Source organism: Dromiciops gliroides, chromosome 1, assembly GCF_019393635.1.
Source record: "Dromiciops gliroides isolate mDroGli1 chromosome 1, mDroGli1.pri, whole genome shotgun sequence".
NCBI classification, from domain to species: Eukaryota; Metazoa; Chordata; class Mammalia; order Microbiotheria; family Microbiotheriidae; genus Dromiciops; species Dromiciops gliroides.
The window spans coordinates 6932557-6952467 of record NC_057861.1 but is presented as its reverse complement, the minus strand read 5'-3'; the positions used below and the strand labels follow the sequence as shown (position 1 = coordinate 6952467).

The window sequence follows — 19911 nt, the reverse complement described above, 5'->3', positions numbered from 1 at the left end:
GATGTTCCAGGAGGGAGTGATCACTTGGAAGTGGAAGGGAAGGGGTCAAAGAAGAAGTCTGTCTGCTCAGAGGGACCCCCATATGTGGGGGTCTGTAAGCCAATGCAATGTACCTGTAGTCAACAAACACGTGGTTTTGAAAATACCTTTTGTTCTCCTTTGTTTTCATAGCAAATTAAATGTGCCACAAATTGAATTTTCCATTAGATTCCTTCACCATCCTTTAAGAGGACATGTTTATTCTTATGTATGCAAGGTCTTGAGATACAAAGACAAAAGATGAATCAGTCTCTGTCCTCAAGGGAAGACTAGATTAGACCCACCAATTAATTGACATTAATCACCTGCTTTGTGCCAGGGATTGTTGTTGGCACTGGGGATACAAGGACATGGATGAGTCAATCCTGGCTTTCAAGACACGTATTCTACTGGGGGCTACAGAATGTAGTCAGATGCATATACACAAGATCAATACAAAAAAGTTTTAAGGAGGAGAGAGTGCTAACACCTGTTAGCACTCAGACAGAGGAGGGAAGGTTCCTGTAGTGTAGGAGGTGACATTTGTGTGGAAGCCAAGGATTTTGTGAAGTGGAAGTGATGGCACTCTAGGAGTGGAGAAAATACTGTGCAAAGTCACAGAGGCAGAAGATGAACACGTTCTGTATAGGAAATAGGCAGCCAGCCAAGTGGACAGGGACAGAGAGAACGAATGAAGAGGAATAAAAGGAGATAAGATTAGGAAGACAGGTGGGAGCTAGATTGTGGAGGATTTTGAAGAAGAGAGGGGACTTCAACAGGTGGAAGTGACAGGGGTGGGATGGGCACTTCAGGGGATAGAATGTCCTTGAGGCCAGGGCCTTTGTCATTGCTCATCTTTGCATCTCTTGTCCTTTGTATGTAGCAATGTTTGTTGAATTAATTTTCTGGATTGCAATTCTCAGGAGAAATGAGACAATTGTCCCCACAGCAAAGAGGTGTAGGACACCTCCCCAATTCCACCTTCAATCCTTTCTGTCCCTCTGCCCCTGCCCAGGAGCTAAATTTGCTCTCATCCAGGGTTTGGGATGGGCATAGGGGTGACTGGATCTTTGAGGAAGATGTAGGGAGATTGTGGGGGCCCAATGATTCCAGACACAGGGGTTGGTTGGACCTTGGGGTGGGGACCCAAGGCAGGTTTCTGAGTAGGGGAATGAGTGATCTGAAGAGGTCCCAGTGGGGCAGGAGTCCCCGGTACAAGTACCCATCCCTGCCATGCTGCTTCTCTTTTCAGATAAGGTGGCCTGTGTCGTCCCCTCAGAATGCGAAGCCTATTGTGGGACCAAAGTAGGCTGTACCAACATTGCCTACCCAACCCTGGTGATGGAACTCATGCCAGATGGTAAGGACTTGGTTTGGCTGGGAGGGCTAGTTCTGGGAGAGCAGGTGGCAGTGGAATCTTGGGAAAGAAGGGCTGTTGGAGGGATTGTGTACCCAGGGATTTTCCATGGGGGTGTTTGCATTTGGTTGGGGTCAACAGGGCCAAAAAGCTATAGAGTCTGGACATCAAAGGGACATCTATGGGGAAAACTCCACATTCTTCCCTCCTTATCCCAGGCAGAGTGTGTCAGGCCAGTGTGTAAAGCCAATAATTCCCAATATTACCTTGAGCAAATTCTTTCCCCTGTCCTGATCCTTGCTTCAGTACAAACAAGCACAAAATGGGAGAGGCATGATTAAATAGCAGTATGTCTGAAGATGATCTCAGGGTCTTAGGAGACTGCAAGTTCAATATGAATCAGTAGAGTGATGCAGAGACCAGAAGAGAAAAAAATAATGGGATGCTGGTTTTTATTCAGAGAAGCCAAGTTTCTAGGAATAGAGAGGTGACAGCCCCAATGTCCTCTGCTCTGTTCAGAGCTTGTCTGAAGTCTTTGCTTCAGCTCTGAGTGACACAGTTAAAAGATGTGCATAAGTCAGGCTGGGGAAGGGCCTTGAGACCATATTCTAGAAGGATCTGAAAGAAGTGGGAGTGTTTAGGTTGGAGAAGAAAAGACTCAGGGGAGATATGGAAGCTTGGTACAAGCACTGAAGGGCTTCATGTGGAGCAGGGATTTCATATGTTGTTTTTGGCCACAGAGGGCAGAGTCAGGAAATGGCCCAGAAGGCAATTGCCTTGATGGCTTGATGTCAGGAAAAACTTGTGATCCCTGAGATCTGGCCCCCAAAGGAGAAATAGTGTGGTTCAATTTGCATCCAGTGATGTCAGGAAAAACTTGTGATCCCTGAGATCTGGCCCCCAAAGGAGAAATAGTGTGGTTCAATTTGCATCCAGACTCCACAGTTCTTTTTTTCTGGATGTAGAGAGCATTTTACATCACGAGTCCTTTGGAAATGTCATGACCTGATTTTTAACCTCATCATATTTTCCTAAGTTGCACAGGGCAAGGTTTACCATCTCCATTTTACAGATGAGGAAAGTGAGGCACAAAGTGAAAGGAGCTTCTTTGGGAAGCCACCTTAGGAACTAAGACTTCAAGTAAAACTAGCCATTGGTCAGCATATGCCGTGGGGCAGTGGGAAAGCCATAGATCTGGGAGTAAGGAGGACTGGTTGTGTAGTATAGTGGTTAGAGCTGTACTCCCCGTGTGACCTTAGAGAAGTCATTGCCCTCTCCAGACCACTTACACAGGGGCAGAGTCCTAGCTTTCCTCTGGGTCTCCTGGTCCCCCAGTCTGGGCATATTTCTGCCCAACCTGGCTGTGATTCCTTGGATGAGGTCACCCTTAAGGACCCCCTCCTGGGTGGGATACTGCTCATCAGAAAGCCTGTTGAGTAGCTACTGTGCTGGGGAATGCTGTATGGGATACAGAGGCTTTGCCTTCAGGGTGCTTACAGCCTAGCTGGGGGGACAAGGTTTACATAGGTAAATTTATCCCCATTAGACTGTAAGCTCACTGCGGGAGGGACCATGCTGTATTAACAGAGTTGGGAGGGTCCTTAGAACACAGAATGCCAAAGGTGATATTGCCCTCAGAACAGAGAATCTTTGAGCCAGGAAAGGCTTTAGAACAGGGGATGACAGAGCTGGGATGAGCCTCAAGGATGGGAGAGGATGAACATGGATTGTGAGATCTGGGAGGGACCTTAGAGGGAAATTAGATAATAGAATGCCAATGCTGGGATAGATATTGGACCACAGAACACAGAAGGTATATAGAAGGGACTTTAGGGATCAGATGGTATGATTATACACATGAAGAAACTGAGGCCCAGACAGGGGAAGTGTTTTTCTTAAAACCAGTCAGTCAATAACAATTTACTTACTTATTATTCAGTGAAGTAGTAGCCAAGGCAGGACTGGAAGCCCATATCTTGGGTACTTGCAGTGGTGATGTGGTTAGAGAACAATGCAGGTGGGCTTCTGGTATCTCAAAGCCCGGGGCCTCCTCCAGCTGAGGGCACAGAGATCTCAAGGTGGTACCATTGGGCCACTACAGGAACATCAGTCAGCATGGTGGGGTGGGGGAATGAGGAAAAGAAGGGGGTAGGGTGATGGGGGGGGAAGGGATGAGCTGGACCCTTCCCAGCTGTGTGACCAGCCTCTGACAGCAGCTTCTCCCAGACCCAACCTCAGGAGCCTACTTTGTGTTCTAGGTCTTCGTGGCCTGATGCTGTCTGTCATGCTGGCCTCTCTCATGGGCTCCCTCACCTCCATCTTCAATAGTTCCAGCACTCTGTTCACCATGGACATCTACACCAAAATCCGGAAGAAGGCATCTGAGAAGGAGCTTATGATAGCTGGAAGGTGAGACTGTCTGCTCTTCTTGCCTGAGTCATAAATCTAACAGGTCATAGTGTCAGAGCCAGGGGGACCCTTGGAACCCAAATGGACTGAGATGGGAAGGACCTTAGAACAGAATGTCTGAGCTGGGAGCCTTAGAAAATGGAATGTCAGAAGTTGGAGGAGCTTTGGAACAGGGAATGTCAGAGCTGGGGGGGGTGGTGGTTGAGGGGAGAGGTGATGGGGAATGGTTTAGGACATAAAATGTCACAATGATCAGAACTGAGAGGAACCTTAGAACATAGAATGTTAGAGTTGGGAGAGGGCTTAGAATATGAATTGTCAAAGCTGGGAAGGATCTTAGAACAAGACTAGGTCGGGGGGCAGCTAGGTGGTGCAGTGGATAAAGCACTGGCCTTGGATTCAGGAGTACCCGAGTTCAAATCCAGCATCAGACACTTGACACTTAACTAGCTGTGTGACCCTGGCCAAGTCACTTAACCCTAACTGCCCTGCAAAAATTAAAAAAACAAAAAACAAAAGACTAGGTCAGGACCTGGATGGACTGTAGAATGTTGGAACAGGGAAGGACCTTAGAACATTGAAGGTGTGAGCTAGAAGGGTTCTGAAAACAAACCAAAAAAATGCCAAAACATGGAGGACTTTCATGCTATTGAAATAGCCCAGGGGTGAGGTGATGAGGGTCTGCACCAGGGTGGGGGCAGTGTCAGAACAGAGATGGGAGCTTATCTGAGAGATGTCACAAAAATGAAATGGATGGGCCTGGGAAGCAGCATGGCTATGTGGGGGGTGGGGCGTGAGGGAAAGTGAGGAGCCTGAGATGATGACTCCTAGGTTGGGAGCCCTTGGTAGTAATAGGGAAGTTTGGAAATGGAAAGGGTTTGGGGGAAAAGATAATAACTTCAGTTTTTGAATAAGGTTTCTTCCAGCTCACTCTACATTTTTAGGCATGAAAGTCCTCCATGTTTTGGCATTTTTTTGGTTTGTTTTCAGAACCCTTCTAGCTTACCTCCTGAGGCAGTCCATTCCTTTTATGACTTAAAAAAAGTTGTATTGCTTTCTTCATTTCTGATTATGTCCTCTGTCCTTCCCTTCCCCAAAGAGCTGTCCCTAAAAATAAGACTAGAGAGAAAAATTCCATTTCAGCAAAGCCAAATCCAAACATTAACCAGCACTGATGGTATATGCAATGTTCAACACTCATAATGTCCCACCTGCAAAGTAGAGAGGAGATACATTTTCTCATTTCTTTTACAGGACCAAACATGGTCATTATAATCACATATCTTTCAGTTCCAGATTCTTCCCCCAAAGTCCCATTTCCTACTTTCCCCATTTTCTACTCATTGTATAGATTACTGTCCTCATTCTACTAAGAGTCTTATAAGTCTTCTTATGCTTCTGTGTATTTTTAATATCCAGCATTTCTTATGGTGGAATATATTCATGCATTCAAATTTGTTTGGTCTTTCCCAAATGAATGGGCATATCCTTCCCCCCCCCCCAGTTCTTTATTGTCACAGAAAGTGCTGCTATGGATATATCCACATGCATGGGACCTATCTTTCTGTTTGATTGTGGGATCCCTGCCACTTCCACTTTCTGTGTCTCAGTTTCTCCATCTGTAAAATGAGAGAGTTGTACCAGATGATATCAGTAGAGGTAGAAAGGCATGAGGCAAAGAACTCCCTCTGTGAAGGTTAGTAGTTAGTTAGCTTAATATTCTGTGCCTTGGCTGCACCAGCCAGCAATCACTGAGTCTGGATTCCTGCAAGAAAATATGGTTATTGGGGAAAGTCAAACACAGGTTCATTTACTAAAAGCACAGATAACTTCTAAAGAGGTCGAACATTCCATTAAAAACAGGTGATTAGGGGGCAGCTAGGTGGCGCAGTGGATAAAGCACCGGCCCTGAATTCAGGAGGACCTGAGTTCAAATCCGGCCTCAGACACTTGACATTTACTAGCTGTGTGACCCTGGGCAAGTCACTTAACCCCCAGTGCCCCACAAAAAACCCAAAAAACCCAAACCAACCAACCAAAAAAAAACCAAACCCAAAACCAAAAAAGAAAACAAACGATTAGTCTTGAGAAGTCAGGAAAGCAGGCTGCTCACTAATAGACTTGCTCATTATTTTTATCTATTCCCCATATTAAGTACCTCTGTATCCTTGCATACTTGAGCATGTTTTGATTGCTCCAAGTGGATTACATCTTCTGACTTTCGAGTACTGGTTTCATTTGCAGGTTGTTCATGCTGGTACTAATTGCTATCAGCATTGCCTGGGTGCCTATCGTGCAGTCAGCTCAGAGTGGGCAGCTCTTTGACTATATCCAGTCGATCACCAGTTACCTGGGGCCACCCATCGGTGCCGTTTTCCTGCTTGCCATTTTCTGCAAGAGAGTCAATGAGCCGGTGTGTACAAACCTTGGAGAAATGTCATTTTACTCAGAAATTTTGGACCTTTTCCCCTGAACCTGAATCTCTCCCTGTGCTAGTGGGGCATTTGTCAAAGTTGTGACCATCCCCAGAATTCTTAGTTATAGGCTGTAGTGAAGGATTAAGAAGAAGCACTCTTAGAGACTGTAAGTGAAGCCAACTACAATCAGGGACAGGACATTGTGTAAAGAAAGACTCACAGACCTGATTCTGTTTGGGCTCTATTATTTAATAGCTCTGTGATCTTGGCCAAAGTCACTTCTCTCTTGGCCTCAGTTTCCTCATCTGAAAAATCAGGTGGTTGAACTAGATAGTCCTTGAGGTCTCCTTCACTTCTAAAATTGTAGGATCCTATGAGTCCTTTCTGTTTTCCCACCCAATACTGAGTGCCCTGCACTCCGCAAATACCCTGAAACGACTTTTCATGGCCTCAGATCCCTTAGTGATCTTGTAAGAGCCAGTTTCTAATATCTATGAAAGTCCAATAAAGGGGGCACCAGAATGACCTCACCTGGGACTTGGAGCAAAGAAGTGTTGAGTGAGCATCTGTTATGCCTCCACCCCATGTTAGGCACTGGGAGAGTGTTTCAAGCAAAGGGTAGACAGGGATGTGTCAGGAGGGACTCATGCTCAGCTAGATTCCTCCAGCTTTGAGATTTTGTGATGACAAATCACATACAAATGAGAAAACTAGAAACTTAGGGAGGTTGAGTCATGTGTCCAGGATCACCTGGCTAGTTAGTTTCAGAGTAAGTACTTGAGACTACGTCTTCTTCATCCAAGATCACCACCACACCTTTCTCCCTAGGAGTTTTCCAGTTCTTTAAGTAGACAAGACTTTAACATACATTCTACTAAAGTGAAGTAGATATTTGATTGTCACTACTTCTATTTTACAGACGAGGAAACTGAGGTCCAGAGTGGTTCCATGACTCACCTGAAGCCAGAATTCAAATCTCAATCCTTTGACTTCAAATCTAGTGCTCTACCCATGACATTAAGCCACCTCCTCAATCTTTGAAACATGGCTGCCCAGAAAAAGTGTCTACCTTCACAGTAAACATGGCTTCTCTGTCCTTCTTTTGCAGGGTGCCTTTTGGGGGATGGTTCTTGGACTCCTGATTGGACTGTCTCGAATGATTGCAGAGTTTGCCTATGGAACAGGCAGCTGTGTGGAGCCCAGTAACTGTCCAACGATCATTTGTGGTATTCATTACCTCTACTTTGCCATTATCCTGTTTGTCATATCTGTCATCACCATTTTAATCATCTCCTTCTTTACCAAGCCCATCTCAGATGTGCATGTAAGTATTAGCTTTTTTGCCAAAGTCTTTCATTGTTACTTTCTCTCTTTTTTTTCTTGTTTTTTTTTCTACTCAATAAAGATCTATGGAATCCATAAGAAACCCACAATCTTCCTGTCAGATGCCCAAGGAATTCCTAACCTTACTGTTAATTCCTTAAAGTTATTGATGAATAATCATAGCATCAACTTCCTGACTGGAAAACTTGAACTACACTTATAGTGCCAGTGGCTGATCTCATCAGTCATGATCCTGGGCCAGCTCAGTTCTGCTTGATTTTGAAAAATATATTTTATTTCTATCTTTTCCTTTTTACATCACCTAAATTTCCACCCCATCACCACTCCTCCTCCCCTCACAGAGAGCCATTCAATATATCCAAGAATTAAAAAAAAGAAAGAGGAAGAAGAGAAAAAACAACCAAACCAATGAATACTTTGGGAAATCTGATAACATATGCAGTGTTGTGCTCTCATGTACCCCACATTTCTGCAAAGGAGTAGGGAATGTTTTCTCATCTCTCTTGTTCTTTTTAATTTGACAACATTAATTTTTGATCTACTCAGATTTTAAAGAAATGAGCAGGCATGGGTGACTTAGGGCCTTCATCATTGGAAGGAGTACCTACATGGTGAGATCCCATAACTATTGGAGACTTGGAGCAGGGCTGGGAACACACTTAGTCCGAGTCTTCACTCTGGTTTAATTCCATTCAATTCACCAACTAATGATGAAATCTATCTTTGGTGCAAGGTGCTGCCCTAGGCACTGGGGATGTAGAGACAAAAACTAAACAGTCTTTGTTCTCAAAGGCTTCACATTCTGCAGGGGAGATAACATATGTATACAGCTCAGTAAAGTAAAGGTAATTGGAGGAGAGGGAAGCATTAACAAAACATCTAGACTCCCCTGACCACTGTTAGATTAATTGGAGAGAGTCTCGCCTCAAGCAATGCAGTTGGACATGTCTCTGAAAAATCTCATCACAGATTCATCCCTTCACAAAAAATCAACTCTGACCCTAGGCCACCCAGGGGCATTCTAGTGGGTCATTGAGGAATTGTAGTAGATAGAGTTATTGATTTGGAGTCAGACCTTTCCTAACTATATGACCCTGGAAAAATAATTTAACCTCTTTTAGCCTCAGTTTTCTCATCTGTAAAATGGGGATAATAATGGCACCTACCTCCCAGGATCCTTGTGAGGATCAAGTGAGATAATCAAGCACTTTGTAATCCTTGAAGTATTCCCAGTCTTTGTAGTACCTAAGCCAGCAGCTGTCTTCCCTAGCCATGGTGCTGACCCCTTGTGTACCAAGGACAACATTCTATTTTTTCTTCTCCAAATTTCCCAAATAACATATAAAAACAATTTTAACATCGATTTTTATAACTTTGTGTTCCAAGTTCTCTTCCTCCCTCCCTCCCCACCCTCCTTAAGATCGTAAGCAATTCAATATAAGGTTTACATGTGTAGTCATGCAAAACATTTCCACATTAGTCAGGTTGTGAAAGAAAACAGACAAAAAAACTTAAGAAAAAGGAACTAAAAATCATGCTTCAATCTGTATTCAGACACCATCAGTTCTTTCCCTGGAGATGGATTGCATTTTTCATAAGTCCTTCAGAGTTGTCTTAGATCATTGTATTGTTGAAAATATTGCTGTTACTTTGTGTACAATACATTTCACTTTGCATCAGCTCATGTAAGACTTTCCAAGTTTTTCTGATAGCATCCTGCTCATCATTTCTTATAGCAAATCATAATCTCATCCCACAATTTGTTTAGCCATTCTCCAATTTATGGGCATCTCCTCAATTTAGAATTCAACTTTTTTTTAATACCAATCCAGTAGTGGTATTACTAGGTCAAAGAACATGCATAGTTTTATAGCCCTTTGGCTATAGTTCCAAATTGCTCTACAGAATGTTTGAATCAATTTACAACTTCACCAAGAGTGCATCAATGTCTTATTTCCCCCATATGCCCTACATTTGTCATTTTCCTCTGCTGTCCTATTATCCAATCCAATAGGTATGAGGTAGTACTCCAGAATTGTTTTGACCTGCATCTTTCCAATCAATAGTGATTTAGAGGGGGCAGCTAGGTGGTGCAGTGGATAAAGCACCAACCCTGGATTTAGGAGGACCTAAATTCAAATCTGGACTCAGACACTTGACATTTACTAGCTGTGTGACCCTGGGCAAGTCACTTAGCCCTCATTGTCCTGCAAAAAAAGTAAATGAAAAATAGTGAGTTAGAACATTTTTTTTTCATATGGATATAGGTAGCCAATTTGACTTTTCAAGCTGTTGACTTTTTTCATGATTTTCTTACATCATTCTCATTTCTCTTTCCATTTCCCCCTCTACCTCTTACTTTATTTCCTAAGTCCTTTTTGAACACTTCTATGGCCTGAGATCAATTCATATTTTTCCTGGAAGCTTTGGATGTAGGAGTTTTGACTTTGTTACCTTCTTTTGAGGGTGTATTTTGATCCTCCTTGTCACCATGGAAACTTTCTAGAGTCAGCATTTTTTTTTTCCTGTTTGCTCACTTTCCCATCCTATTTCTTGACTCTTAACTCTTTGTTAAAGTGAGGCACTGCTTCCAGGGTTGAGGGCACACTGTTCCAAGCTTCAGTGGGTTTGTGCAGCTGTTCTCTGAGATACCTCCAGGAATCTACAAGTCCTCAGCTCCTCCAAGGTTTCTGAGAGATCACTTATACTATGTCCATCAAAGCTTCTCCACACAAAAGATCCCTGTTATGACATAACTACTTATGAGAGCTTTCCAAAAGGGGACAGCTGTGGTTAGTACTCATATAGTAAGGAACATTTTATGGTGCTTTACACTTTGAAAAATATTTCATTTAAGCCTCATATCCACACTGTGAGTTAGATGCCCCAGGCATTCTTCTTCTCATTTTACAGATGAGCAAACTGAGGCTCAGAGTGATGAATTGATCAATCTTTAGTGACACAACTAGGTGGTTAGTTAATGTTAGAGGTGGGACTTGAACCCAGGTCTTTTTGACTCCAAACTCAGGGTGTTTTTTTTTTTTCTGTGATATTACTTGGTCTCACAGTTTGTGACCAATAGACACTTGCATGATATGAATGGAAAATTCTCCCTCTTCTTTTAAATGACAATTTAAAAAACCAAGAAGATAAGAAAGCAAAAACACAATCAAATCACTATATGTATATGTATATGTATATGCATATATATATGTATATGTATATGTAGGTGTATGCGTAGGTGTGTGTATATGTATATATATATATATATATATATATATATATATATATATATATATATATATATATATATATATTCCCTGAAAACAACAACAACAACCCTGAACAGTGATTGGGGATGATGCTTCATTTAACTACATTCTTTTAGAAGGAAAGTCATACCCTTTTTGTTTTGTTTTGTTTTGTTTTGTTTTGTTTTTCAGGGCAATGAGGGTTATGTGACTTGCCCAGGGTCACATAGCTAGTAAGTGTCAAGTGTCTGAGGCCGAATTTGAACTCAGGTCCTCCTGAATCCAGGGCCAGTGCTTTATCCACTGCACCACCTAGCTGCCCCCTAGTCACACATTTTTAAGTGTAGTCTGATAGTACCAATAGCTAATATTAGTATAGCACTTTAAGATTTGCAAAGCAATATACAGACAAAGGTATCCACACATATATGTATGTATATACATGCACATGCATAAATGATCTCATTTGAAGTTCACAATGGCCTTGTGAGATAGATGATCATATTATCTACATTTTACAGCTGAGGAAACTGAGGCTGAGTTTTCTTGCTGTTTAAAATTGTCTTTGTTTACATGGTAATGGTAAATTTGTTTACTGTAGACAGTATATCTAATTTTTTCACTCTATATCACTTCCTACAACACGTGATATTTTCCTGAATTCTTAATATGTGCTCTTCATTATGATGCAATAATGATCCATTTTATTCACACAACAAAGTTGACTCAGACATTCCTCAGTTGTTGGGAATATTGTTTGTTCCTAACTTTTTGCCATTAAAGTTAATGCTGCAATATTTCTATAGTGCTGTTGTTCAGTTGTTTTCAATTGTGTCTGATTCTTCATGACCCCATTTGGGTTTTTTTTTTGGCAAAGATAGTGGAGTGTTTTGCCATTTCCTTCTCCAGCTCATTCTAAAGTGAAGAACTGAGGCAAACAAGGTGAGGTGACTTGCCCAGAGTCACACAGCTAGTAAGTGACTGGGTCAGATTTGAATTCAGGAACATGAGTCTTCCTGACTTCAGGCCCAGCACTCTACACACTGCACTACTTACCTATTCTGAATATTTTTGTACAGATTAGTATTTCCTTCCTGTCACTAATTTCCTCAGAAGTATAAAACTAGCAATGGGATTCCTGCATCAAAGTGTAAGCACAATTTTGTAACTTTTTTTTATAATGCCATTTCCCCCTTTTAATTGTACTTGTTCCTTGGTGTAGGGAACATTCTGTGAGGAAACTCCACTGACCAATGCAGAGTAACACCTGTCCTGTAAATTGTAGTCTTAGAGAGTAACTTATAGCTCCTGAGCAGTTAAACAACTTCCCATGGTCACATTGCTAGTGTGAGTCAGAGACAGGATTTGAAACTGAGTCTTCCTGAGGTCTTCTCTCTTCCCATTATGTTATGTTGCTTTTACACATTGCCATCTAAAAATAGCTGGATCAATTCCCAGTCAGCAGTGAATCAATATGCCTGATTTCCCACAGTCTCGTTAGCACTAAATCCTGCCCCCAGAAAGATCTCTCCTTCACTGGGATATGATATATCCCTTCTGCGAATGGTAGATGATCCAACAGCCATGTCCTAAACTGTGTGGTAAGCGGTACTGTTTGTTTTTCTTTGCTAATCTGCTTCTTTTTTCCACATCCCCTCAGCTTTATCGCCTGTGTTGGACTTTGAGGAACAGCAAGGAAGAGCGGATTGACCTGGATACACTTGATGAGAAGGAAGACCCAGAAGATCCTGAAGACAACTTGGAAATAGGTGAGTTAGGACCCCAGGCCTTTCTTTTTACACTCCCCCAATTATTTCCTCCTACAGTGAGAGTAAGGCCACTTGAATCAAATCCATTTTTCCTGTGTGGTTCAGCCTGGATTGGCGTGTAGGGCCAGAATCAGAGCAGAGGTAGAATCAGAAACATGCTGCTTAGCTATGCAGTCATAACCCTTCCCACTCCCCTTACATATTTTGTTAGTTAAGAAGAGGGATCCGGAGTCTAGCTCCAGCTCTGCCATTGACTTATTGTATAATCCTGGTAAAGTTGTTTCTTCTCCCTGGGTCTCAGTATTTTCCTCTGTAAAATGAGTTTGCACAATATAGTCTTTTAGCCTAGTAGAAAGAACCTGGACTTGGAGTTGGAGGACTGGATTTGAACTTATTTCTTTTGTGACTTCATCTCTCTGGGCCTCAACTTCTTCCTCTGTAAAAAAAAATTTTTTTTTGGGGGGGCGGAATAGATAGTGAAACCTATGAGCCTATAGCCTTTCCCTTGTAAAACTTTTAAAAAGGCTACGAATGCTGAGGTGCTCTAGAATGTATTCAGGACCTGTCCACAGTCCTGGAACCAGACTTCTGGTTCTCTAGAGCCTGCTAATGTATATAGAAGCCTTCAGCAATTCTGTCTTAGTAATAAAGGGGCCCATCAGCTACTCTGCTTGCTAACATGGCTATTGGCAAATATACTCAGAATGGAGGGGAGGAATGAAAATCACTGGTGTGATTAGACCCAGTTATATTAAAGCATGGAATTATGTAAGGCTCCTGTCCCTACACCTTCTTAGAGATATTAGCTACCCATTCCTGTGCCATATATAAAACAAATGAATAAACAATGAGTTATTACCATTTATAATTAGTACATTTTAATCCATTGTGATTTTTTTTGATATTTAATATTTTATTTCCTCCCAATTACATGTAAACTTTTGAGTTCCAAATTCTTTCTCTGCCTCCCTCCCTCCTTTTCTCCCTCATTGAGAAAGCAAGCAATTTGAAATAGGTTATACATGTGTAGTCATGCAAAGCGCACTTCCATATTAGTAATATTGTGAAAAAAAGACCAAGAAAACTTCAAGAAAAAAGTATAAAAAAGGATGCTTTGATCTGTAATCAGACTCCATCCATTCTTTCTCTGGGTGTAGATAGCTTTTTCATTATAAGTCCTTAGGAATTGTTCTGGATCATTGTATTGTTGAGACTAGCTAAGTCATTCACTGTTGATCATTGTACATTATTGCGGTTACCGTGTATGATATTCTTCTGGGTTCTGTTCACTTCACTTTGCATCAGTTCATTTAAGTCTTTCCAGGTTTTTCTGAGAGCATCTGGCTCATCATTTCTTATAACACAATAGTATTTTATGATGTTCATATACCACAACTTGTTCAGCCTTTCCCCAATTTATGGGCATCCCCTCAGTTTCCAATTCTTTGCCACCACAAAAAGAGCTGCTATAAATATTTTTGCACATATAGGTACTTTTATTTTTATCTCTTTTGGATAATTATTGAATTTTAATAGGGTTTTTGATCCCAGAAGGGATCTTTAACATCTTTTAGTTTAACACTCTCATGAATCTCAGAACAATCATATATTTTAGAGTTGGGAAATAGATTGGAAAAAGGACTTGGCTAGTGTCACACAGAAAGTAAGTAAATAGTAGAGTCGGGATTTGTACTCAGGCTCTCTGAATCAAAATCCAGCTCTGATTCTACCATACTATCAGAGCCTCTGGTGGAAGGAGGGACATGACTCTTTAACATTATAATTCAGAATGATATGATAGTACTAGATATTTCTGATATTAAGCCCTTAAATTCATCACATTTTTTATACTTTATGAAAGTACTTCCATACACATTCATTTATGTGATCTTTACAATTGTCCTGTGAGGTAGGTGGGAAAATGGGTATACTGCTTATTTTCCAAATGAGAAAAAGAAGGCCCAGAGAGGGGGAGAAGTTTGCCCAAGTTTGTCCAGTTTATTAGTGAGAGATTAGAGAGTAGAACCCTAGTCTCCTGATTCTTACTGCAGGACTGACTCAGTTTTGTGGGCTTGGCTCTCCCCACATCCTCTCTGAAAAAGCAGAGGGTGGATAAGGAGGCCTAGAGGAGAGAATCTAGTTCCTGAGGTGGCAAGATCAAGTCTATTGATTTGGGACAAGGCCAGACCTTGAAACACCCCACTGTCTCAATGAGCTATCACTGGAAGATCAGGCCCAAAGTTGAATAGCAGACATTCCTGTAGCTGTGCCTATAGATGAATACTTTGTATCCCAGTACATTTATCAGAAACATCTGTCTGAATTATGATCAGGTGACTTGGAGAGGCTGTCAGTTTTGGCATTTGCAGACAATCCATCCACGTGTGCATGCATCCATCCCTTCAACAGGAATTTATTAAGTGCCTACCCTGTGTCAGGCACCAGAAGTTTTACAAAGGGACAAAGAAAACAGTTCCTGTCCTGAAGGAGCTTCTGTGCATGGGGGAATAATAACAAAAATAGCTAATATTTATACGTACTATCTAATTTACTGCTCACAAAAGAACTGTGAGATAGGTACTGTGATTATCCTTATTTTAATACACAAGGAAGCTGAGGCTGAGAGACATTAAGTGACTTGCCCAGGGTTACACAGCTAATAATATAAACACAGTCTAAATGAAGGAGCCAGAGAAGAGTGATTAATATCACAAGTGAGCATATACATGTATTTTAGAAAAGTGTAAAAGGGCCCCCCCCCCCCCGCCCCAAACTTTTCACTTGTTATAAATCCATCACCCTGAGGCCCTTGTACACCTGGCCTTCTCTGGGAGACCAGTGGTATGGTTTCAGAACCACGGACAGCACTCTCTTTCAAGCACTCTCCAGCAGTTATAGCCAATTTTACCAACATTTCACAAAATAACTGAAGGCATCTGAGGCTCTCGGGTTTTAGTGTTGAAAGGCTCCTTTGGGACCCTCTGGTTTTGGGGAATCTCTCCAAAGCTTGCCACCCTCATCCTCTCCAGCTTGGAAGGAACTTTCAGAGCTTATACTCCATTATAATAGCCTTTGAGAGCCCAGGGTCACCTCCAAGTCCCAATGTGCTACAGGATTAAGACATTATTGGAGGAATAAAGAAGTCTTTAGCACTACTATAGGAAAATTGGTAATAGCGTAGGGCATAAAGGGCCACCCTAACAATTAGAGCTGTCCCCAAGGGGAATGGGCTACCTTGGGAAGTAGTAAGTTCCTTCTTCTTGGCACCAGGACAATCTAGGTTCAAGCATTGACTCTGTCTCATGCTGGCGATATGACCCTTGATGAGTCACTTAACATCTCAGTGCCCTGGGCAATTCCCTAAGACCACAAGTTGCAGGACAAGTTGCTAGTCTTCATTGGTAGACGGCATTTCCTCACTTGGGGTTCACTACATAAATGAAATCACACTTCTGGAAACAAACAGAAAAAGCCCATAACATTTACAAAATTCTTTGTGGCTGCAAAATACCTTATCACATGAGTGCTTGAATTAGAGTCAAGAGACCTGGTTCAAATACTGCCTCTCAATTTTATTTGCTGTGTCATTATGGGTATGTTGAGCCTCAGTTTCCTCATTTGCAAAATGGGGATAATAGTAGCCACTTTATAGGGTTACTGTTAGCACAGAGTGAAAGACATAAAAAGCAGTTCAAAAGCCCTAAATCTCTAAAGAAGTGTTGGCTCTCATTATTATTATTCCATTTTCTCATGACAAGTGTAAGTATCATTACCCATACTGGAGCCCAAGGATCCTGGCCCAAAGACTCATGCTCTTTCCATTCCTCTTTGGTGACCTCACTGTGACAAGTTGGACACATTCCTGAAAACATTTTATATCATTTCCATTTCTGTAAACAAGCGTGGAGAAAGCCAATCTTGGGATAGCTGGTGACCAAAGAGGAAGTGGCCTTCTTAATAGGAGATTTACTATCTCTTTGCTATTTTCAGCTTTCCCCACCCCCATGTCCTATAATTCTCTTGTGATTCTTTGACACAGAAACCCCTCAAGAGGATAAGAGTTGCTTCAGGAAGGCCTATGACTTATTCTGTGGACTGGACCAGCAGAAGGGGCCCAAGCTGACCAAGGAGGAGGAGGCTGCCCTCAAGATGAAGCTCACAGACACATCAGAGAAACCCTTGTGGAGGAATATTGTCAACATCAATGGGATCATTCTCCTTACTGTGGCTGTCTTCTGCCATGCTTACTTTGCATAGATTCAGTTGGCCTTCTGTTGCAGATCAGGTTCCTGAAGACCAGCCTCTCATCCATTCTCCAACCACTGGATTCCATGCTGCTCCCATTGTCATGGGAGAGGTGTAGGAGAGGAATACAGTTGTAAATGATAACTAAGAATATGAGTGTACATATTTGTAATTAGAACCTAAACAAATGAAAAGAATTTTCCCATTGTTAAATTATGTTTGAAACAAAATGAAGAAAGGTGTATATACTAAAGCCCCCTAAAGCAAGAGGGAAAAGCCACTTTAGTTTTCCTGGGGATTCAATCCAATTCATTTTATTGGAACCAACATTTATCAATTCTGCTAGGTGCTGGGAAGGTGAAGATCAAGACAAAACAGTCCCTGAGGACATGCAGACCTAGAGACTATTGTTCCCATAGGATTGCTTTCATGTTGGCTTCATGTAGTTCCATTGTGGAAACCCAGATTTGGAAGAATGAAGTCAGTGGCATTGTGATGGTCATCCTAGCTGGTGATTTCTTTCCCCTGGAGGTGTACTCATGTTATCCTATTCTTTAATTTAGGCACGAGCAATCAGAGAAAGCAACTGTGATAACTATCAGAAGAGTTGGGATAATTGGTGATTCTGAGACTCAGAATCTAGATGCATAGGTTGGAGTCCAGGTTCTGCCAGCAACTTTCTGGGTTATTCCAAGCAAGTTCCTTCTCTCTGGGCCTTAATTTTCCCATATGTAAAATTAGGGCATTGGACTAGTGTCTTTCCAAGGACAGCGCTAACAATTAGAACTGTCCCTAAGAGGAATGGGCTACCTTGAGAAGTAGTCAGTTCCTTCTCCTTGGAGATATTCTAGCAAGGTGGTGACAACCTCTCATTAGTCATATTATTATTATTATCATTAGTCATATTATGAAGATCCCTTTCCCATGTAGGTTGGACTGGGTGGCCAATGAGGCATCATCTGCCTTTCAAATTCTCTGATTCTTTGACTGGATGGTCTCTGAAGGTTCCTTCCATTATTTGGGGGGTGGAGCAATGATGGTTAAGTGACTTGCCCAGGGTCACACAGCTAGTAAGTGTCAAGTATCTGAGGCTGGATTTGAACTCAGGATCTCCTGAATCCAGGGCTGGTGCTTTATCCACTGCACCACCTAGCTGACCTCAAGGTTCCTTACATTTTGAATACAAGAGACAGTCTGGTACAAAGGAAAGAGCAGGAGTGACCTGGACTTGTATCTCACCTCTCCCACTGCCTGGCTATATGACCCTCCTTTCTTGCTGTTTGTTTTTATTTGTCATGAACCCCCCTTTTATCCTTGCCTTGTGTTCAGTGACTGGAAAGATTGTATATCTGTTGCTCATCAAATAAAAGGTTTTTTGACCACTTTTGAGCCTGGTTACTGAGTGCATCAGCAAAATATGTAAGGGAACTTGAGCCTTTACTCACGGGAATCCCTTCTGAGAGAAGAAGAGGGGTTAAGTGTTGCAACACTTAGTTTGTCAGGCAGACTCATGTTTTAATTCTGCCTCTGACACTTAGTAACTGTATAACCATAAGCAAATCACTCAACCTTAATGAATGTCAGTTTTCTCCTCTCTAAAGTGGGGATAATAATACCCCTCATGCTTATATGTAGGATGGAGGGCAGGTCAATTATAGTATGTACAGGGTAGGCCAAAAGTCACAAAGGGGTCTGATGTTTTAATAACTTTTTGTTTTGAAGTTATTTTTTCTTTCTTTTTCACCATTTATGAAACTTGATTTTTCACACACAGTGTAAATTCATTTCCTGTATATGTTGTATATGATGCTATGGTCCTGTACATTAAAAACAAAAAATAAAGGAGTTATTAAATATTCATGATTTTGGCCCACCTTCTATTAGTGAAGGCCAACTTCAGCTATAGGATCTCCCTGACACGTAGTCCAGGGTAGTATCCTCATTTCATTAACCTGGAGCAGTGATTCCCTTTGAAATCATCCTTTTCCCCACAACATGAAGAAACAAAGGCTTTTTGGGTCACCTTAGTTAGTATTCATTCCAAGTCACAGCTCATTGAAGGCTTTAGGAGGGGTAGCAAGAGAAGAACAGAATTCCAGGGATCCTTAGGTATTTTCCCAGGATAATCTTTCAATAGGCCATCAGTTCCTTAAATGAGGCATATTCAGTGATGGCTTTGAACTCAGATCTTCCTATAGACCTGGGCTGGCTTAGCTTGAAGAATGATGAAATGGGGAGTTTGCACAATGGAGTAATGGTGGCTACATTAGGAAAAATGAGAAAGGAACACATTCTTCACAGTGACTGGCGAATCCATTAGACAAAGGGTAGAATCACATTCAAGTCATTCATGAACATTTATCAAAATTCTAAATATTTTGGTATATTTGCCTGCAAGTTTTAAAATTTGAATTTCCATATAATGAGGTATATTTGTGTTTGGGACCAGGAAAATATTTATTGAATCACTTCCTAATTCTCACAGGATAGTGTAATTAGTATTTTCCAACCAATTCCTTAGGTTCATTTTGTGAATTTTCTTCCATATATAGCATTCAGTTTTGACTTGTATGTGTATGACAGGGGTGTTCCTTTTCACAGAACTTGCTTTACATTAACAAGAGGAGTGAGCTCACAGGTAAGGCGGTGGTGGTAGTGGAGGTGTGGTTGCAAGCCATGGCTTCTTCCCCCTCTTTCCTAAGGGGGCAGGGCTGGAAAAGAAACTCAGGTTGCAACATCTGGGTATGCCACCAGATGGTGCTTACAGCTTCGGTTACTTCAGTTCCTTTCAGTTCAGTTTTTACATCTGCAAAGGAGATAGAATATTCTCAATCCTGAGTTCCCCTTTTAGTTTTGTTCATACAGATAGGACTTGCCTGGGTTCTGCAGTCCTCAGTGCTTCAGCCCAGATTTTAACTTCTCTAGTTTAAGGATATGAAGATTCCCAATAGCCATTCGTAATCCATCACCGCGGCTCACCCCCATCTTATTTTATAGTCTTATTTCTCTCCCAATTTCTGGCGGATCAGAAAACTTTGTAAATAGTCTATGAAAGAATCTATACTATGAAGCACTGATCACAATTCCTACTTGTCTTACTG

General features: G+C 41.7%; 1 protein-coding gene across 3 annotated transcripts in view; it reads left to right on the top strand.

Annotated features, from left to right (window-relative positions):
* Positions 1–16822, top strand: part of LOC122727469 (sodium/glucose cotransporter 1) — a 57842-nt gene extending 41020 nt beyond the window's left edge. The window contains exons 10-15 of one of the 3 annotated variants that reach the window (XM_043965028.1): positions 1271–1378; positions 3634–3784; positions 6029–6197; positions 7310–7525; positions 12457–12562; positions 16596–16822. In XM_043965028.1, the coding sequence (XP_043820963.1) occupies positions 1271–1378; positions 3634–3784; positions 6029–6197; positions 7310–7525; positions 12457–12562; positions 16596–16822 (977 nt within the window). Of the gene's footprint in view, positions 1–1270; positions 1379–3633; positions 3785–6028; positions 6198–7309; positions 7526–12456; positions 12583–16595 lie in introns of all 3 variants that reach the window. The other 2 variants (XM_043965021.1, XM_043965037.1) reach the window with 2 other exon arrangements.
* Positions 16823–19911: the final 3089 nt, after the last annotated feature.